Raw genomic sequence first — 22,018 nt, 5'->3', positions numbered from 1 at the left:
AAATGACCGAACTATTGGCAAGTGTTGCTTCAGCACCACGGAGAGATCATGATTGGGCGCGCGCGCGTGTGTGTGTGTGTGTGTGTGTGTGTGTGTGTGCGCGCGCGTGTGTGTGGGGCACAGGGGATGCGTACCGGCTCACACCCAAGCGCGGAGATTGTACCGCACGGGAATCAGTTTTCTCAGGGTGTTTCTTAGCTAGAGGCACATGTCAAAAAGAAATGAACATCGCTGGTACAGGAACGCAGGAACTTCCTGCTCGCATCTTTAGCATTCAAATTCCTCAGACAAAACTCATTCTGGTACCCCAGACCCCCTTCCCTCAGACACTGGGGGCAAATGCCTTTTATATTATTTGAGCAGATCCGAATTTATTCTGGCGCCGCCACAGACTTTCCCCATGCCGTTTTCTGGCCCTCTGCCGCTCGGACACAAGCGCTCCGGCGTTTGCGGGCATTGGGTGGGGAGAGGAGAAGGTGTCCACGCTCAACACTGGGGAGAATCGTCTGGGGAGTGAGCGGTGGCGCCAGAAAGAAGCGTAGGAACGTCCAATCGCTGAGGCCGCGAGAGTCCCAAGCTGCGCTCAGCCGAGGTCAGCCGCAGGCGACAATTCGCCTCACGGTTCCTAACCCGGGCGAGGGTTCTAAGCGCAAACCCATTCAGAGGCAGCGGCGCCCCCGCCCCCGCGGCCGCCCCCGCGGCCGCCCCGCCCCTGGCGCCTGCGCACTGCGCCGGGCGCGCTGGCGGCGGCCCGTGCATAAAGCCCATTGGCTGCCGCCGCCTCGCGCCTGGGGTGCACGCACGTGCTGGGGGCGGGAGCAGCGATCAGCGCGATCGCAGCGATGGCGTCGTTACTTTGGGCAGGCGACGCCGGGGCGGCGGACAACGAGCGGCTGAACTGCCACGTAACCGCCGCCGAGCCGGGGAGGGCGGAGAAGCGGGGGCCGGAACCGCAGTGTCGGGAGGCGGGCGGGAAAAGGGCTAGCGGGGGAGTGAGGTGTGAGTGGGGAGGGGCAGAGGGGGCGAGGGATCGGAGAGGGCCCCGGCGACGACACCCCCCCAGGCAGGGCAGAGCCTTGGCTTGAGAGGGCCACGTGGAGTCACCTGCGAGGCCGGGGAGGGAAAGCGGCCGTTCCACATAGACCCTCACTTTTCTCTCCCGTTCAAGTTAGTGGCCCACCAGTGGACCCCTCCCGTGTATTTACCGAAGGGGCTTGCCTCTCCCTCACCCTCACTCATCCCGTGCCCCTGTGTAGACCGGAGGCCTTCTCTGGAGCAACGTCACCTGCGGGGGCCGCGGAAAGGCCCCTCCAGTTTTAGGATAATTGATGCCGGAGAGCTGTTTCTGAAAGGAATCTATTAATGGTTAACTTTGCCCAGGAAAGAGCATCCCGGGTGGTCTTCCCCTAGCCCCGTTAGGGGAGCATCGGGCTGTTGATAGCGTGCTTCCTAATATTGGTTGAAATTTGTGTCTCTCAATAGTTTCCAAATCTCATCCACCCCCGGAAGAATCTTCCGGGTATTAAGAGTACGACAATCCCAAACGTTGGTGAGTGCTGCTAGGGTAAAGCTGATTAGCCTCAGTTAGTTACGAAGCGTTGCTTTCGCCGGGTGGCTGGCCACCGAATTCCCTTTAACTACCTTAGTTTAACAACCAGTACTTTTCTCTACCTTCCCAATCTTCTTTACCCACTCCCTAGTTAAGTGCATACTATAAAGTCAGAGAAAAATTAGGATCATGCTCCGCCTGTGTACTGCATTTATCTTTACTGTTTCTCTTTCCTTCCATCCTTTTAGATGATTCTATTAGTAACACCGAAGAAGAGGAAGATGATGATGTAGGTAGGAGATCGTTTTCATTTACTTTACTAGCATTCTTTTCACAATGAAAGCGAAATCTTCATTGGGAAAGAATGGTCTTTCCTTCTGTTTTCTTTTTAAAATAGATACTCGAAGAAATACTCTATCAGGGGTGGGAGTGAGTTGGTGTTCAGTGGGATGGCTTAAGAAGTTCACCTGGCAAGTAAAATTAGTTCTGGTGTATGTTATTGCAAGCCATAATAACCAAAAGGGGGAGGGGCGAGGAAGAGAGAGAGAGGGAGGGGAGGAGAGAGAGAAGAGAGAGAAGTGCCTGACAGTGTTGGGGTGGGTGGGAAGGAAATTGGGGACATGGTGGTGGGAAATGTAGCTGGTGAAGGGATGGGTGTTGGAACACTGTATGACTGAAACCCAATCATGAACAACTTTGTAACTATATCTCAAGGTGATTTCAATTTAAAAAAGGAGAAGAAAAAGAAAAAAATAGATCTGGTAACAATGACTAGGCTTGCTTGATGTTAGAAGTTGTTGTAGCAGTAGAACACAGAGAAACTGGATCTTTCTGAAAAAAGAATTCTCAGTGCTGAACCTTCTTTTAGAAGATGAGTGTAGAGGAATTGCCGAATACAACTACTTCTTGAGAGGGAACAACTTAGAGATGCCATTCAGGAATATCCCTTCTTATTCTTTCTTCTGTAGTGGACTTGGCAGCTAATTCACTCTTGAACAAGTTAATCAGGCAGTCCCTAGTAGAATCCAGTCACCGAGTCGAAGTCTTACAAAAGGATCCCAGCTCCCCACTGTACTCAGTGAAAACATTTGAAGAACTTCGACTGTAAGTATTTTTACTTTCAGTATGGGGGAAATGGTGGAAAGCACAGCATAGACCAAACTGGTCTTCCAGTAATAAGAAGCAGAAGGATCTCTTTTGTGTCCTAGTATTAAATATTAAAATAAGATGCATGCTTTATGTACAATTACAGCTCAAAGAGGGCACTAAGACACATGAGGCTTCCAACGTGTAGCGAACATTTAGCGTAAAATATTTTAAGCTTATTATATTAAGAGGAATAGCCAAGATGCTGACATTATTACTATGCTCCATACAGAATTCAGATCCAAAGCTTATATGACCTAAATACTAACCACCCCACCTGCTTTAGATGTTACAAGCATTCACCTTCCTCTGAGTCTTTTGTTTCAAACAAAATTAAAATGAGTTATTTTCCAAAATGGGTTTTCATTTCTAGGGGCTTATCAGTTACCTTAAAGGAGATGTATTCTAATAGGGAGAGTTGCTCATATGAACTTAGGCAAAGGGAAATTTCAAAATCCTGCCGCTCAGGCATTTTCTAAATGGAAGGAGAAGCCTACTTGATTAAGGGTTGAGTGACAGGGGCTGAGATGTGGCTTAGTGTAGAGTGCCAGGCCCTACATTTGATCCCTAGCACTACCAAAAACGAAGTTGGCTGCCAGTAGCCTAGAAATGAATCTATCAATTAAACTCATTCATAATGTGCAAATCATTGAAGATTGGAAGTATTTCATGCTCCCTTACTTTCTCCACTTTCTACCGTCAAGCATGAAATCCAGAGAGAATGTATTTAAAACTACTGGCTCAGAAATGAGATAACACTGTATCCTGCTTCTAGACTTATTAGAAGGATCACCTGAAGAAAATCTCATTTAGGGGCTGGAGCAATACCAAAGTGGGTAGGGTGTTCACCTTGCACGAAGCTGACCCAGGTTTAATCCCTGGTATCCATTTGGTCCTCCGAGCACCGCCAGGAGTGATTTCTGAGTTCAGAGCCAACAGTAATCCCTGAGCATCGATGGGTGTGACTCGAAGAAGAAAAAAAAAAGAAAATCTCATTTAGTTCTCTAAGTCGGAACTAAAATTTTCCTGGCAAACATATCTATCGGATACATTTTCCCCCTTTTGCTTGGTTTAACAGAAAGTTAACTATCAGGCTTTTACTGTTGTTCTTAGCCTAGAAATGCAGCATAGCTCATTACTACAGTGGTCCACCTCTGCCTGCATTATTGCGTATGTTTGGGGGTTTTTTGTCCATAGTTTAGAAATAAACTATATTTCTACATACTGCTCTTTAGAGGCCTCCAAAACAGAGCTCAGTGGGCCAGGGGTCACTTGGGGAATTCAGTGCTTTGGCTAGAGATCCTGGGAACATCTGGCCCTGCTCAGTGGGGCTTGCGAGCCACCACAGCCACACTAGTGATGCTTGCTGGCCAAGCAGTGTGGGGATCAAACTTGTGTCTTTGGGCGTTGGAAGGCTGATGTCCCTGACACCTGAGCATCCCCGCACCCTCTAGTACTACTTTTGAAGCTCAGTCGCACAGTGTCTTAATTAATTTTTTTTCTTTTTGGGTCACACCCGGTGATGCACAGGGGTTACTCCTGGCTCTGCACTCAGGAATTACCGCTGGCGGTGCTCAGGGGACCATATGGGATGCTGGGAATCAAACCCGGGTTGGCCGCATGCAAGGCAAACGCCCTACCCTCTGTGCTATCACTCCAGCCCCTGTCTTAATTAATTTTGAAATGCAGTTTCAAGTTTATATTTCTGAGGCTACTGACTAATCATAGGCTTTAAGTGTTTGGTTTGGTTTTGTTTGACAGAAAGGAAGAGTTGCTAAAAGGGATCTATGCAATGGGATTTAACAGACCGTCCAAAATCCAAGAGATGGCGCTCCCTATGATGCTAGCATATCCGTGAGTTTCCAGGGCAGCCCTATTCCAGCTTGGTTCTTTCAGTCTCTTGGATTCGACTTATACCAGTGGCACCCTCTTCTCTGCAGCCCCCAGAACCTCATAGCCCAGAGCCAGTCTGGAACAGGAAAAACAGCTGCGTTTGTCTTGGCCATGTTAAGCAGAGTTAATGCCTTGGAATTGTTCCCACAGGTAAGGGGGTGGGCATGCTTGTAATGCAAATGCTGTTTTAGTCATAAGTGATACTGTTGCATGGTGTGATTACTATGCTCAGTGATGCTGTGATAGGGTATGGTGGTGCTTAGATCATAAAATCACAGGGCAAAAGTATGGGACAGTGATCAAGAGCACAGGCTTCAGAGTTGAGTTGGTTCCAGCCTCAGGTCCTCTACTTAACTCGCTGACTTTCTTAGGCAAGTTAGTCTTTTATGTTTTTTATTTTGCCACACCCAGCTGTACCCAGAGCTTATTCCTGGCTCTGTGCTCAGGAGTCACTCCTGGGCAGTGCTCAGGAGACCATATAGGATGCCAGGGATCGAATTCAGTTGGGCCACCTGCAAGGCAAGCAACTACGTAGTGTACTATCTCTGCAACCCAAGTTAGTAAGTCTTTGCTAGTCTGTATCTGATTCTATAAGGAGAGCATCTATAAAGATAGAGGTCATAATTGTTCTGTTCACCCTTGAATCTTAACACTTAGAAGAGAATGCAGAGGGGCCAGATAGTAACGCGGGTAGGGCATTTGCCTTGCATATGGATCACCCAGGGTCAATTCCCAGCACCCATATGGTCCCCCAAGCCCATCAGGAGCAATCCCTGAACACAGAGCAAGGAGTAAGCCTTGGGTACCACAGGGTGTGATCCCAAAACCAAAAAAAGTTTAAAAATCCCAAAAAACTACAGTGTCTGATGTTAACCCCTGTCGTTAAACACCGAGTGAATGAGTAAATACTTGCTTCCAAGGATTGCCATGCCAATGAAATGTATGTTTTTAGCACTGTCCGTGTCATAAAGTAAGCTTTTAATAATAATAGCAATATAGCTGTAGGACTAGTAAAGCTTATAGTCCCCTCTACTCTTTTAGCACAAGAGAGAACTGAGACGTGGAGAGGAAAATGGCTAATGTCTGGTCATGAAAATCAGAGGTAGCTTGTTGTTTTAGTCCAGCTTCCACTCGGGGAAAGTATCTGGCACTTTCTCTCCTCCAAACTGTCTTCTCTAACTCTTTTGACAAGCTGGGAGCCTGAGTATTGAGTGCACCCCAGAATGTACCCCACTCTATGGAAGACAAGGTTTATATTCTCTCTGGAAGCGTACCAGCCATAGATGCCGATGAAATCGTAGGCTTTCTAAAAACAAGTTCAGTGACATTTTTATGGCTTTCCTGATAGGAGTAAAAATTCTTCAGGAAAAACTGTCTTTGCACCCTGGCTGAGACATTTGGGAGGACAACTTTTAGCACTTTGTCCCAGGACAATTGAAGCCTGTAACTGTATAACATCTCCAGTTTCTTCCAGCAATGTCTTCATTCATCAGCATTATTCGTGGGGGGTGGGGTAAGAGGTGAAAGAATTTGGTGGTTTTTTTCTGTCAGAGGTTTCTAAAATAGGTTTGGATCAAACAGAGTATTCTGGACCTAGACTTACAGGCAAGAGTTGCGGGGATAGCACTCAGGCTGCGATTTATCTTGTCTTCACCCTTCCCTGATTTCCCAGCCTTCCTGTATTCCTTTCCCTGCTGAAAAAGCAGAATCTGTAACCTGCGTTTCTCCATAACCCTTTCGAGGTGAATGTGTAACAGTTATTCATGAGTTATTATTCACCTTAGATTTATCAGCAGCTAAATTTTATTCCATTTAAATAAACATCTGATTAAGGGCCAGGGCTTGTCTCAGTTGTAGAGAGTACACCTCTCATGTATGTAAGCCTCTGATTTCAATAAAACAATAAGTAAATATACACAACCAAAATCTCCAGTTTTGTATCTGCTTTTCCCTGCTCAAAATTGAATTGCATTTCAAATTTCAGTGCTGACTTTTCTGACCTTTCTCTTCCTTGCTGCTTATCCAAATGTCTTCACAGTGCCTCTGCCTGGCTCCTACTTATGAACTGGCTCTGCAAACTGGCCATGTGGTTGAGCGGATGGGAAAGTTCTGTGTGGATGTTCAAGTGATGTATGCCATTCGAGGAAACCGAAGTATGTACCAGTAAGCCAGTCCTGGCTGTTTTTATCCTGTCTTCACCACCATCAAGCATGTAATATAACTTCTCTAAAATAGGAAATAGAATAATGTATTAATAGTATTGTTATTAGAACTAAAGGAATTGGTCGAATTCTGTGTTCAATGCTTCGCAAGTACTAAGGACCCAGTTAATGTCTGCATCGTGTCCACGTTCTGCAAGAGGATGGTGCTGTAGATTCTTCTGTCTGAAGTGCAATTTATATTGTTTTAACTTGCATAGCAAAAGTTTATTTTAGAAGTATAGCAAAAAAAGAAAAACTTGAAAACAGATAAGAAGGTAAAAGTGAAAGTTGTTTTTCCTGTCCTCCAAAACCTATTTGAGGAAGGGTTGAACCCAGAGCCTCATACATGCAAGGCATGAACTCTGCCACTGAACTGTAGCCCCAGACTATAAATACCTATTTTTTGTTTTCTTTGTTTTAGGCCCACACATAGTGGTACTCTGGGCTTACTCCTGACTCTGTGCTCAGGGGACCTAAAGGGTTCTGGGTATTGAAGCCGGATTGGCTGTGTTCAAGACAAATGCCCTGCCCATTGTACTGTTGCTTCCAAATACCTATTTTTTTAAAGATATTTTCATTAACAATGTTATTGTTTGTTTGTTTGTTTGGACTCATACAAATGCACATATATGTATCTGATTTGTTTATCGAAGTGGGAACATATTTTCCCCATACTGTTAAAAAATGAGTATTAGGGGCTGGAGTGATAGCACAGCGGGTAGGGCGTTTGCCTTGCACGCGGCCGACCTGGGTTCGAATCCCAGCATCCCATATGGTCCCCTGAGCACCGCCAGGAGTAATTCCTGAGTGCATGAGCCAGGAGTAACCCCTGTGCATCGCTGGGTGTGACCCAAAAAGCAAAAAATAAAATAAAATAAAATAAAGCACCTTTAAAAAAATGAGTTTTAGGGGTTTGTCATATGCTAATACTTACAGCTTACCCATATCTTTCTTCTGACAATTGCATTATAGTTCATAATTTAAGTACTGTAGATGTTTTAGTGGTTTCACATTGGGAGAAAAAAAAGCATGCAGGTTTCTCACAGCTATGACAGTATTTCACTGGATAGAAAGGCTTCTGCAAGGCAACTTTGGAGTTAACAGGGCTTTCAAGCAATGCTCAGAGGCCACCCCCAGTGATACCTAGCTGTGCCTCCTGACAGAAGGTTCAGTGCTGAGACCCAAGAAGGGCCCATGCAGTGTTGAGGGGGCTCTTGCATGCAGAACAGGTACTTTCACTAGCTCCCTGCTCCCAAGGTAGCTTTTCTATATGTGGGGAAGAACCAAACATGCAGGACTGTTGTCATTACCAGGTACTAGAAACTTGAAACTATAACTCTGCAAAATACAACTACACATCCACAATGATTTTCAGGGAGAATCACTTGGAGAATCGCTACAAAATGTATTTGATATATTTTAGAATCTATCACATTGCCCAGAACTGCGGACAGTTAGATGGCACCTAAGGAATCCTTTAAACCCTTGTCTCCCCAGTTCCCAGAGGCACTGACGTCAGCAAACAGATCATAATCGGCACTCCTGGTACTGTCCTAGATTGGTGTTTCAAGAGAAAATTAATTGACTTGACTAAGATTCGTGTGTTTGTCCTGGATGAAGCAGATGTGATGATTGACACACAAGGTTTCTCCGATCAAAGCATTCGAATTCAACGGTGATCCTTATGTTCATCCTTTCTTCTGAATCTTTCATGTAGACAAGAAATTTTGTCTTGTCTACTACTCCTGGTTATCTTTAGTGCTCATTCTCCAACTCCATCACCTTCGAAACAAGTCTGGGCTTTCATTCTTTTCACTGTAGCTCAGTGGGCATTTTTCCCACTTTCCCAAGTTTTATATACAGTTCCTTCAACTTGTAATCTTACCTGTTTTTCTTTCGGAGTATAGGTCAAATCTGTAGACTGCTTCTACATCTAATCTTGCCAGTAATTTCTATATATTTGAAGCAGAAGTCTAAAGAAAATCAGTTAAAACCCAGTTGGACTCTTGTACTAACATAGAGGATCACTGGCAGCCCTGAGGCAGGGAGTTCGGGTGGCTGATAGCCTCATCCCCTCTCCACCAGGGCTCTGCCCTCAGAGTGCCAGATGCTCCTCTTCTCTGCAACCTTCGAGGACTCAGTGTGGCAGTTTGCAGAGCGCATCATTCCTGACCCCAACATTATTAAGTTGAGAAAAGAGGAATTGACGCTGAACAACATCCGACAGTATTACGTGCTGTGTGAGAACAGGAAAGACAAGTACCAGGCTCTGTGCAACATCTATGGCGGCATCACCATTGGTCAGGCCATCATCTTCTGCCAGGTGCTGGGCCTACCCTTGGGCGGATGAATGGGTGGGGCCCCATTATGCACTTCCTGTATGTTTGATCATTGAACCTTCAGCTCAGCAATGAATACACCCAAGTTCAAAATGATGTGCGTCGTGGGTGAAGCTTAGAAAAGTTAAGTGATGGACTGGCATTGCAGCAGATGATATGCGGGCATCCTGCCCACACTTCCATGTTTGGGTTATGTAGAGGGTCCCAGAGACGTCCTTTATCAGCTTGAGATGCTTGCAGTGTGCAAAATCATCACTCAGTTATTCACTTTTAATTTCACCTTACTTTCCATATTTTATTTTTTTGCTGACAGTTTTCATACCTCCCTGCCCAGGCACTGAGAACCTAATTGTAGGATAAAAGAAAGCTTATCTATGCCCTGGACTAGTCATGTGACTTCAAATATATCACCTACTTCTTTAAGTGTGAGGCTGATGCTGAGGATCAACACTGGCCTCACGTGTGTGTGTGTGTGTGTGTGTGTGTGTGTGTGTGTTTGGGCCACACCTGGCAGTGCTGAGGATTTACTCCTGGCTTTGTGCTCAAGAGTCTCTCCTGGCAGGGCTCAGGGTACCATATGGGGTCTTGGGAATTGAACCTGGGTTGGCTGTGTGTAAGGGAAATGTCCTACCTCACACCTGAAGAAAAAAAAATGGGGATTTGGGCTACAGCTGGCAGTGCTCAGGGCTTATTCCTGACTGTGAGCCTAGGGGACACTCCTCGTGGGGTCTCCTGGACAGCTGCATGTGGGCAAGTGCCTTAACCCTTGTAGCACTTCTCCTGCTTTTTCATTTTCAAGTTGAAATGAGGTCACTCTGCTTCACCAGATGACTGTAGTGCTCATATTAGCAGAGACCGCCGCCCAGGAGCACTCAGTGCCTTCGGTTCTCTTCTTCACACCCTGTTGTGCCACCACCTGGGAAATGAGCGGAGTGTTCTGCCTGTTGGGTTGAGAGGACATGACCCTCAGAAGCTCGGGGTAGCAAAGCTCCATGCCAGGGTCTGAGATTCCACCAGAGCTGAGAGAGAGGTGGCCCAAGACGGCTCTGCCACTTTCCCAGCTCCCACCTGCACACACAACCACTTGGCTTGAACACGGGCCACTGTGTGCTCTTTGTCTTTCCCATACAGACACGTCGGAATGCCAAGTGGTTGACCGTGGAGATGATGCAGGATGGCCACCAGGTGTCCTTGCTAAGCGGAGAGCTGACCGTGGATCAGCGAGCATCCATCATCCAGCGATTTCGGGATGGGAAGGAAAAAGTTCTTATAACGACCAATGTCTGTGCTCGAGGTGTGTGTATGTGTGGATGGAGGGATGTGGTACACCTTTTGATACACTGTTTACACACACAACTCACAGCTCTGTTCTTTACACATACAGTTCAGCAAGTTATAACAAACACACGGATGGCCACATAGCTTTCATAATCCCGACATAAACCCTTCCCCTCTTTGTCTTCCCAGCCTTGTCTTTTTTTTGGGGGGGTCACACCTGGCAATGCACAGGGGTTACTCCTGGCTCTGCACTCAGGAACTACTCCTGGCGGTGCTCAGGGGACCATATGGGATGCTGGGATTTGAACCCGGGTCAGCCGCGTGCAAGGCAAACGCCCTACCCACTATGCTATCACTCCAGCCCCATGTCTTCCCAGCCTTGTCTTATGCTCTCTACGTCTCTTCTTTATGACCTGGCCACTGGGACGGCCCACCATTCTCTGTAATCTTGTCTCTTCCATAATGGCATCTAAATCTAATTAGATAATGGGTAGCCTCAATCTCCTTCCCACCCCACTTGCCACACTGCTTTAAAATTTGTCAGTGTTTGTCTCACATATTCATTCATTCCTGGCTCTTATCTCCATAGTATCCCATTGACTGTGTGTTTCACAGTTGCTTCGTCCATTAGCCAGTATACAGGCACGTTCACTGTTCACAGTTTGGGGTTGTTTTGGATAAATTGTAGCCAAGTGTGTAGTTCTTGTGTAGACATGTATTTTCATCCCTCAGGCAAATATCTCAATTTAGGACTTCTGGGCCATATGCTAAGTGTATGTTTATAAGAAACTACAAAACTGTTTCTGAAGTAACTGTTTCATTTTTATTTCCACCACCATGTGTGAGAATTCCCATTGCTGTGTTGTTTCCAGCCATAAGTATTATCATTCTTTTTCTGTTTGAACCATCCTATTAGTTGCATGTGGTAGTTCATGTTTGCAACTTGTGTTCTTTGATGGCTGACATCATATCTGGGGTGTTCTTAGTTTAAAAAATGTTCACTAGGGGGCTGGAGCAATCTCTCACATCCCATATGGTTTCCCGAGCACCACCAGGAGTAATTCCTGAGTGTAGAGTCAGGAGTAACCCCTGAGCATCACTGGGATGTGACCTAAAAAGCAAAAAAAAAAAAAAGTTCACTAGGGGGGGCAAGGCTCTTGTTTTTCCAAGGAAAGGGCCTTCCCCCTTTTCACCCTCCTGGATCCTTACTAAGGCCCCACTCTCCAACCATGATTGCTGCGTCATTTTCCGCACCTGTGACTGAGCACCTTCCTGGGTGCTGCTCTTGGCACTAGGGCAGAAGGGCCTGGAATGGGACGGGATCTCCCTGCCCTTTGGGGTCTGCTGCCTGGGCTCCCCATGTTCTAGACCAGCACTAGCCACTCAGATCTTCTGCACTAACGGGAACGTTCTCCTCTGTGTCGTCCAGCTGGTAGCCTCTGGCCGTAGATGGCTAGTAAACATGAAGTATGGCTAGTGTGATTGGAAACTGAGTCATGTTGGGTTTTGTTGTTTTGGACCTGGCTGTGCTCAGGGCTTACTCTTGACTCTGTGCTCAGGAATCACTTCTGGTGGTGCTCAAGAGACCATGTACAGTGCCAGGGATCAAACTGGGGTCAAATGTGTGCAAGGCAATGGTTTTAACACCTGTGCTAGCTCTCTGGCCCAAGGAGCTGAGTTTATTTGAATTATCTTAAACATTGATCCATACGGTAACTGAGCTTTGGTTACCTCCTGGTAGATGACACGAGTGCCTGGAGGAAAGAGGGTGCTCACAGTTTCTGGCACTGAGCACAGTGCAGAGGGCTGCAAGAATTACTGCCCAAAGAGCTTCTTGGCGTCGGGGAAGCCAAGTATTGCAGAAGTATCCCTAAGAAGCATTTGATGGGGAAGGTTTAGAAGTGAAGACGGCAACTCAGTTTGATACCAGTTTTTAGTTTTACTGGGAAATGGCAAGACTGTGTGATGGTAGCATTGGTTGGTAAATCAAGGGGGAAATGATGCTATGCTAGTGGTTGGAAAATGTTGACCTTTTCTCCTTCCCCATTTGGGTAGTTAGATTCTGAACACGATCTCCCCTTGCACCCCCCACCCTAACACACACACACACACACATACTTTGTGTGTACCTAGACTCCTTTACAAGTAGCAACTGTGGACTCTCACCAAGGATCAGACACACTCCGTAAGCAGCCGGTGCCTGTTTGACATCGAGCCTGGTGTGGTTTATCAGTCGTGTCCGTTAGTGAGGATGACATTGGCACATGAGAGCGGCTCCATCTGGTGGGGAGAGCAGCAGGTCCCTTCAGTGTCTTTCCTCTTCCAGGGATTGATGTGAAGCAGGTCACGATCGTGGTGAACTTTGATCTCCCCATAAATCAATCAAAGGAACCGGACTACGAGACGTACCTTCACCGCATAGGGCGGACTGGACGCTTTGGGAAAAAAGGCCTGGCTTTCAACATGATTGAAGTGGATAAGCTGCCTCTGCTGATGAAGATCCAGGATCACTTCAGTAAGTAGCCACGCCTTGGCCGCCAGAGCTGGGGGTCCCTGGTGCTGGCAGTGATGGTGAGTGCAGGCCTTCAGCTCCGAGGCCAGTGTCCCTCCTAGTTGGCTAAGGAAACGCTATAGGATCGCTGCAGAGAAGTGAACAGATGCAGAGATGGAGCCCAGCTTTGTATGCTACTGTGCATCCTGAGATCTGAAACAGATGTTCATATCCTATAAATTAGGACTGCCCTAAGGAAAGTGAAAAAGCCCCATAAGGTCCTATTCTTTGCCTCCTTCGTTTCTCTCAGTGCTGGCAAACAGTCTTAACGGCAGAGGTCTGTTGACCTTCCTCTGGCCCCATCCTCACAGGGCGGGCTCTGTGGACCTGCTCATGCTCCTGGAGCTGGCTGGAAACTGAAGGGCACCTCGTTTCCCCTAGAGTCCCTGGGTGTGGCAGGGGAGGAAGAGGAAGAAGGACACTTAAGTAAGTGACCCATCTGCCACCTCTCAGAGCTGTCCCACTCAGCTCATGTGCAATGTGCTGTACAATATTCGAATTGACGGTGGCTCTCCAAAGACTCTTCAGGGCAGAGGGTTAAGCATCCTGGTGTTTGAGTAACTGCGGGCTGGGCTGGGGCAGCAGGTGGAGAAAGGGCCATCCCACCCGCTGTGCTTCAGGCAACACACACATACACACACACCACCCCCTTCCTCCTGCCCTCAGTTCCCCCTTTCAGGCTGGGCTTGCTTGCAGCCCATCTTTGCGTCTGCCTAAGACATGTGCCTTTCATTCCCTGGCACACTGGTGCTGATTCCTTCACATCTGTCAGCTGGCCTGATGCCATCCCTTCCCCATCTAGAGCAGGAGAGAGAGGAGACAAGGCTTTCTTCAGGCAGTTCACCATTTTTGGACGTTCTGCGTTAGGTGGGATAAAATTCCGTTCGGGCCCTTCAGTCAGATATCTCTGTTCTCTTCTCATGCAGACAGCAGCATCAAGCAGCTTGATCCTGAAGACATGGATGAGATTGAAAAGATTGAATATTGAAGAAAGAACTTTATTGTTTGTGAAAAATCCTGGTTTATGTGACTGTCCCAATGGGTTTTGAAGGTAATTTTTTATGTTGAGCCTTTTTTCAGTGTGAAACTGTTACATACGACAGAATAAATGTCATGTCGTAGTATCCTTTGTTTTAAGACCTGAGGTCTTTTTGAAACCAAACTGATGTGTAAAGCACATGATCCCTTTGAATAAAAAAGCAAAATCATTGCCTGTTCTGCTCTTTCTTACAGGGGCATACCTCAGTGGTGGTGGTGTGTGTGTGTTGGGGTGGGAAGGGAGCAGGCTCCCAGGAGAATGTCAGGTTCTGGGTCAGACAGACCCAGGCGCGCTGGGTCACTCTGAGGGAGCACAGCCACCCCAGTCCTGGGTGAGCAGCGGAGGAAGCCAGGAGGTGGCGCTAGAGCTTCGCAGTTTGAGGGATTTGAGGGTTTCTAGTCCTTTCTCCCTTCCCCTCCCCCATGCATAGCAGCTTTTACACATGCATTGCTTTGAACAGAACCTGGAGTAGAACCTTATAAAGTTTGGAAAAGAACATTTTGCTTTTATCATGACAATGAATATTCAGCATTTCTTTGGCTCCTTAACATTGTCACATTAGAGAAGATTTAATTCCTTTGGTCATTTTAGTAATCTGAAAATGTGGGTCTGTTTAAGCATTTCTATTTTTGTTTGTTTTATTTGGGGGCCACATCCGGCACTGCTCAGAGGTTCCTCCTGGCTCTGCACTCAGGAATACTCCTGGCTGTGCCAAGGGGATCATATGGGGTGCCAGGGATTGAACCCGGGTCAGCCATGCTCCAGGCAAGCACCCTACCCACTGTGCTATCCCTCCAGACCCTATTTAAGCATTTCTTAAAAAGCAGTCAGAGGAGGAATGCTCTGGCCTTGTGAAAACAACATTGAGAAAGTGAAAAGCTTTGGCTTCTAAGAACTGAGACGTTGTATCTGAATCACCTACATCCCACTGAGACACTGTTCATTTCTCACAAGGCCTGCTGGGGAAAGGAGTGGTGAGCTTGAGAAGCAGGGTTGTGGGAAGGGGTGGTTAGTCTACCAGAAAGCTTGGCACCTTTGCAGCTCTAGCAGGCTCCTGGCTCTGCATCTGAGCCGTGGGTAGTGTGGGGCGTGTTTTCTCCTGCTGTGTTTTCTCTCCCCTGAGAGCGGGGTGCAAACCTCCAAGGGATACCCAGCTTCCTGCTGGCCCAGAGAGACCTCAGCATCTCTGCTGAACCCTGGAACAGACCCCTGAGAACTCAGAACTTACAGCAGATCTCAAGTCAACTGCCTTGGGGGAGACAAAAGGAGGGTGCACAGAGGAGACGCCCCAACACCAACCAGTGGCTTCACAGGGAAGACGCGCCAGGGTACAAGAGAGAAAGGGAGATGAATGATGGCCTCAGCGCTGGCATGAGCCATGAGGCCTGGCTCCAGCTCCCACACCTCAGAACTAACTGGAGAACTTAAAACACCAACTCAGATTCCTAAAAAAAAAAAAAAAAAAAAAAAGACAACAAAACTGCCTCAGAGAGCATAGAAACAGGCTCTCAAATAAGGGGCTGAAGGCATGGGGAAAGAAGCAGGCACGAGCTGAGCCACAGTGGAGATACTGGGGCAGGAGGTAACCCAGAGAAAAGCTAAGTCTCCCTGGAGTGTCCTCCCTGCCCCCCGACACACACACACACACACACACACACACACACACACACACACACACACATACACACGTGACCCCCGCTCCCTGCTACTATGTCTGCCTCCCTCTCTGGGCCACCATCACTTGTGACATCCCTACCTGACAACTCAGTCCCCATGACGCCTGCCCAACATGTAAGAGGTGCTCAGTGCAGATTTGCTTTTGTTGAATAAATACTCTGTTGCTTTATCCACTGACATTTCCCCGTTTTTTCCTATCCTGGTTTATTTATTTTTAACTTTAGTCTTTGGGTCACACCTGGTGACGCTCAGGTGCTCAGGGTTATTCCTGGCTCTGCACTCAGGAATTCAGGAATTGCTCCTGATGTTGCTCAGGGGACCATATGGGATGCCAAGGATTGAACACCAGGTTGCCCTTGTGCAAGGCAAGCACCCTACCCACTGTACTCTGAAGCCCCAGCATATATATATATATATTTTTTTCCTTTTTTAAAATTCTTGTGGTGCCAGGGATCAAACCCAGAGCCTCATCCATGCAAAGTGGGTGTTCTCCCACTGAGCTCCACCCCAGCCCCTCATTCTACTTCCGATTCCCAGTGAAACACCCAGCTGTGTAAGCATCAAAGTCATCTCAAGACACTTCATCCTCTGCCCCTGCTTGATTATTGATTTAGACTTTCCATCCTACTCATCGCAACACTAGGGTGTCCTAAATAGATGGTCACTGCTTCCCTTTCCAGTTCAGGATCTGCGAACAGTGGTCATCCCTCTGCCCCTTTGCCCTTGTCCTCATGTCCCTTTGTCCGGCCACCTATGATGCAGTGAAGCCATTCTGTGTGGTGTGTGTGCTGTCTTTACACCAACTGTCCAGCCTGGCAACTCAACAGTCGTGAGACTTGCAGGGTGCAGCGCCTTATCGGGACTGCAAGCCATTTGCACATTTGCTAGGCCTGGCCCAGCTCATCTCTCTCAAACACTGCCCCACGCCCTCACCCCCGAACCAAGTTAACGGAGAAGCATGGATTAGCTGGTGATTTCAGTGCCGCTGGGAGCCGGGCTAGTCAGCTGTGTGTTACTTGGCACCAGATACTAAACCCAATCCATTAGGTTGCTCTTGGCTGGCTTCCTCCTGCCAGCCATGGAAATTTTTGCTGCTGCCGCACGGGCTGTGGGTGTCGGGGAGTTGTGCGTGTTCAGGCCTCGCCATGCTGTTCAGTCCTGTTAGTGAGGGAAACGTGCTGGCCATAGTCTCCCGGGGTGTCTGACAGCCTTTCTCAAGAGACCTTATTGCTTTCGGTCCCCCAAATGTGTTCTCCTGCTCGGCAGCATCCATGCCCAGGACAGCAGCCGCCAGTCTCTGCATATGTGATTCACAGTGGAAAATCTTAGGCGAGTGCCAGGGCCTGGGGGCGGCTGAGCAGCACCTTTCCAGACACGGGGGAGAAAAGCTGGTGCCATCCAGCCCAGGTTTTGCTCCAGGTTCTCTGCGAGGCTCAATTCCCCTCCCTATGATTTGGGGGTGGGGTGGGGAGCAGAGAAAGAGGACTCTGGCTGGGCCAGCAGGGCTGTGGAGGGGAGCCCACGTGGCAGTGCAGAGCAAGCCAGTGACCTGAACTTGCGCACAGGCCCCTCAGCTCCTGCCTGCTGTTACCCAGAGAGCCCGAAACACTGCCCGTAGCAGCTTCATCCTGCTCACTCAAATCCAGGCCCCTCACTCTGAACCTCGCCTCGCCCCTTTGGGAGACTCCTGTTTGTCAAAGACCATCTTGACACTCAGCCCAAGCATTGCCAGGTACCACCCCACCCCCACCCCCCAGTTGTTTGCCAGGAGACCAGCGACCTAGTCCGGGCAGATCTCAAAGGGAACACATCAGCGTGCACTTTGCTTTCAAGCACAGGGCAAAGTGGATTCAAGCCTCCTTTCCTCACTTCTGCCTGTTGATCCCTGATTCCAGCATAGCCGCCAGTGTCAGTTCTGGGTCTTGAAGAAGGGATGAGCCAGCTGGCCTCTGTCCTGGTCTAGCTGTGGACCTTGCCCTTTGGGCAGGCAGGCAGGCGAGTCCTATCTCAGCCCTGGTTATTTTCTCATACCTCCGGAGGTTGGAAAGCCGTGGTCAGGCACGAACAGAGGTGTCCATTCTTCTCACAAATATTTTTGTGGTATCTAGTTTGGCAGCAGATGTCTTGCCTATTCTTTCGAATGATTTCTTAGGATTAGACATGTTAAGTTAGGGCTGGAGAAATAGTACAGCAGGTAAGACACTTGCCTTGCATGCTGCCAACCCATGTATGATCCCTGGCATCCCATATGGTCCCTGAACACTGCCAGAAACGATTCTTGAGTGCAGAGCCAGGAGCATTGCTGAGTGTGCCCCACAAACAAACAAAATGTTAAGTTAGCATCTTAGATTCTAAAATAAAAAGTGCTTTTTATCCTTTTGCTAGATAGGGTCAAACTGCTTTAAGAATCTCTATCGTCTACTGAGTTCACTTTGAATTACTAGCAGGAATATTTTTGTTTTAGATTTGCTTGGTAACTTTATTTTTCCCAGTTTACATCTCTTTTAATTCAAAAAAGATTGAATTGGGGTGGGGGTATATGGATTATTGAAAAGTATCTGCAGTGTCATTTTCCCTTGTATCTGAAGATAGGAATCTGTCTGTTTCAAGCTGCATGAAATATAAGTGTACGTTGATTTGCCTAAATAAAAAAACTTTTTTTCAAACAGAAAGTCCCAGCTTGCCTATTCCATTTAGTTGAGAACTTTTCACACACAATTATCTACTTTTGTGGTGAAATAGATCCTTAAGCGTGTGGGGTTTGTGGTTCTTAAATGTGAGCAGTGTTCTTGAATACAAATCAGATTTATTCTTGGTGGTTATTGTGATTTTTATCTTCTAAAGGATATTTGACTTTCATCTACCCAAAATTTATTCTAGTGTGAGGTGTATCAAATTGGATATATACATTTTTTAAAGGGAAAAATATAACACATTTATTGACTTTTTTTCTATTCTCTTATGCTATAGACATTATTATATTAAATTTCTGCACACTTGAATGCATATAATAGGTGTCTGGGAAGCTACTTAATTCCAGTTTATTCTGGGACAACATCACAATGTTAATTATTATTATATATTTTAAGCCCTTTCTTGATTATGTTCAGATTTGTTTGTTTGGGGGCCACATCTGACTATGGTCAGGGCTTACTTCTGGCTCTGTGCCCAGGGACCCACATGTGGTGCTGGGGATTGAACCAGTATTAGCTACTTGCAAGATAACACCTAAATTCCTATACTGTCCCTCTGGCCTCACATTCTCAGATGAAAGAAAGAAAGAAAGAAAGAAAGAAAGAAAGAAAGAAAGAAAGAAAGAAAGAAAGAAAGAAAGAAAGAAAGAAAGAAAGAAAGAAAGAAAAGAAAGAAAGAAAGAAAAAGAGAGAAAGAAAGAAGAAGGAAGGAAGGAAGGAAGGAAGGAAGGAAGGAAGGAAGGAAGGAAGGAAGGAAGGAAGGAAAAAGACCCAAAATAGATAGATAATTACTAGTTTTATTCTTCTAGAATTTTTTTTTTTTGCTTTTTGGGTCACACCCAGCGATGCACAGGGGTTGCTCCTGGCTCTGCACTCAGGAATTACCCCTGGCGGTGCTCAGGGGACCATATGGGATGCTGGGAATCGAACCTGGGTCGGCCGCGTGCAAGGCATACGCCCTACCCGCTGTGCTGTTGATCCAGCCCCTATTTTTGTTTTCTTAATTTTTTTTTGTTTTGGGTCCACACCTAAGATTGCTTTGGGGTCACTCCTGGCAATGGCTGGAGAAACCATATGGTACTGGGGATCAAACCTGGGGCACCCCCATCCAAAGCATGTCCTCCAGAACTTTGCGTCGCCTCTCAGGCCCAAGATCTGAGGATCAGGCCTCAGATCCATTTTATCAAGTTCCTAAAAACTCATGCAGTATCATAACTTCAGCCAGATATTAACTTCTGGATAAATTAGTCAGTCTGCTCTTAAGAGTGTCAGATCACCTGGTAGATCTTGCCTGTCTCAGAGGAGTCAGGAGCAATAGCATGAAGACAGGGGTCCACCTGCTCTGGGAGGCTGAGACTGTTGGAGGGAGTGGGTGGGACTGGGTAAGAGTCTCTGCAGGGGCTGCCTGGTTCCGGTCACCCCATGGGCTGACTTGCCTGCCAGAGAGTGGGGGAAGAAGGAATTCTGGACTTCAGAGGATTCAGACCAAGACAGAGTCCCTCCCATGTCCGTCCAGGCCTGCCCACCTGGAAATCCCCTTCCCTCTGGGCTTCATGTTGGGGACCCCACAATTCTATTCATGCTGCTCCTGGTGGGAAGGCAGAGCCTCTCCCCATCAACCTGTTCCCTCTCAGTCACAGCACCCAACCTGTGCCCTCACCCCTTCCCCTCCTAGGAGGGATAGCGATGCGCATCCCCAAACACAGGCAGGATATACATGCTCGCTACTCTGGGCACCAATGATGCTCTTTTAGAAGGTGGGGAAAAAAACAGGGGGTGGGAGCAACAGCACAGTAGGAAGGGCATTTGCCTTGCATGCATCTGATTGGGTTCGATGCCTGGTATTACCTATGAGGCCTTGCAGTACCACCAAGAGTGATCCTTGAGCAGAGTATCAGAAAGAAGACATGAGCACCCCTGGTTCGGCCCTCCCGACCTCAGGGAAAAATAAGTGGGGAAAAAAGTGGGAGGGAGCCAGAGAATAGAGTGCTGGTCACAGTTCTACATTCACGGTCTGCGTGGGGCTGGAGAGGCAGTACAGGAGGGGAGACACTTGGCTTGCATGCAACTGCCTCACAGGGGACCCCAGTTTGATCCCCGGCATCAGATAACTTGATCCCTTGAGCACAAGTAGGGCTGACTCCTGAGGACAGAGCCATGAACAACCCTGGAGTGCTCCACTGGATGTGCCTTCCACCACAAAATAAATATGTAAAGCCTGTGCATGTGTGTGCGTGTATGTATGTGTGTGTGTATGTGTGTGAGGACCACAGTGTTCCTCCGAGCAAGCTAAAGGATCTCCTGCCCCCTGCGAGTGGTTTGCCAGCACCACAGCCGAGGAGGACACTGATCCTCAGTGAGGACCAGGGCCAGCCGTGACCACCCCATCGCCAAACCACTGGCAACAAGGGGAAACGGGACATGAAAACTCGAATGAATGTGTGCGCACACAAAGTGCTTTGGGAACAGCCATCCATCATGTCCCAGGCATGGAAGGTTACCAGGTCTCTAGCCACAGGGGGACCAGCAGTTAGAACTCAGGTGGCTGACAATGGTTTCCCACCTGTCTGCACCTGAGGCTGGTACTGATCAGAGAACTGAGGGCTGAAGAAGGCTGCTTTCTTTTTGTTTTTTTCTTTTTTTTTTTTTTTTTTGGAGGGAGGGTCACACCCGGCAATGCACAGGGGTTACTCCTGGCTCTGAACTCAAAAATTACTCTGGAGCTAGAGCGATAGCACAGCAGGTAGGGCATTTGCCTTGCACACGGCTGACCCGGGTTCGATTCCCAGCATCCCATATGGTCCCCTGAGCACTGCCAGAGGTAATTCCTGAGTGCAGAGCCAGAAGTGACCCCTGTGCATCGCCAGGTGTGACCCTAAAGCAAAAAAACAAAATTACTCCTGTCGGTGCTCAGGGGATCATATGGATGCTGGAAATCAAACCCGGGTCAGCCATGTGCAAGGCAAATGCCCTACCCACTGTACTATCACTCCAGCCCCAAAAGGATGCCTTAAAGGGTTCACAAGGAGCAATCAGTGAAGGGAGACTCAGGTGGCAAACCCAACCTTCACAATCACCTCCCGGGGCCCTCACCTGAGGTCAGGCTTCTCTTGGTTCAGAGGTTTCAGCCAGCCTGTGGCCCCTACACCAGGCAAGTCACACCCTCTTGGTCCTCTGGCAGAATGAGCCCAGAGCTTGGCCCACGGAGCCTGCTGAGGAAAAGCCCAGCTGAAGTGCCAGCATGCTTCCTGAAAAGAATTTTTATGAGTCTGAAGCGTTGACACATTTGTCATTCTCGACTGTGCTAACACCCCCGCCTGTCCCGTCTCCCCTGAGGCCTTTGCCCTGCTCAGTTTTAGGAGGGAACAGACCCAGGTTTGGTCCGTGGGCCTGGTGGGGCTCAGTGCGCCGGGAGAGATTTACGTGGCATTCTCTGGCACAGCCTCCTGTGAGCTCACTAAAAACAGCCCCAATCAATGAGCTCACTTCAGCCGGGCAAAACAGAACAAGGGCGGCCTGGTCCCCAGCTGGGGTCCATGGGGACCCCAAGGTCACGTTCCAGTCTTGTCAAGGGTGCTGAGATCAGCCGTTTTTCTTCTTTCTTCTTTCTTTCTTTTCTTTCTTTCTTTCTTTCTTTCTTTCTTTCTTTCTT

General features: G+C 47.9%; 1 protein-coding gene across 2 annotated transcripts; it reads left to right on the top strand.

The window, feature by feature from the left end:
• Nucleotides 1-798: 798 nt before the first annotated feature.
• On the top strand, nucleotides 799-14,165 carry DDX25 (DEAD-box helicase 25). Of its 2 annotated transcripts, XM_004614106.2 has the most exons (12): nucleotides 799-905; nucleotides 1,483-1,549; nucleotides 1,798-1,842; nucleotides 2,518-2,653; nucleotides 4,457-4,549; nucleotides 4,636-4,738; nucleotides 6,627-6,741; nucleotides 8,287-8,464; nucleotides 8,875-9,112; nucleotides 10,260-10,422; nucleotides 12,733-12,921; nucleotides 13,884-14,165. In XM_004614106.2, the coding sequence occupies exons 1-12, from the start codon at nucleotides 843-845 to the stop codon at nucleotides 13,943-13,945; spliced, it is 1,452 nt and encodes a 483-aa protein (XP_004614163.1). In that variant the 5' UTR covers nucleotides 799-842; the 3' UTR covers nucleotides 13,946-14,165. The 2 variants fall into 2 exon arrangements, with proteins under 2 accessions (XP_004614163.1, XP_054987366.1); XM_055131391.1 differs by lacking the exon at nucleotides 1,483-1,549 and having other exon boundaries at nucleotides 805-905.
• Nucleotides 14,166-22,018: the final 7,853 nt, after the last annotated feature.

Source organism: Sorex araneus, chromosome 3, assembly GCF_027595985.1.
Source record: "Sorex araneus isolate mSorAra2 chromosome 3, mSorAra2.pri, whole genome shotgun sequence".
Taxonomy (NCBI): Eukaryota; Metazoa; Chordata; class Mammalia; order Eulipotyphla; family Soricidae; genus Sorex; species Sorex araneus.
The sequence above is the reverse complement of the archived record's forward strand: the minus strand, read 5'-3'. Positions and strand labels throughout refer to the sequence as shown.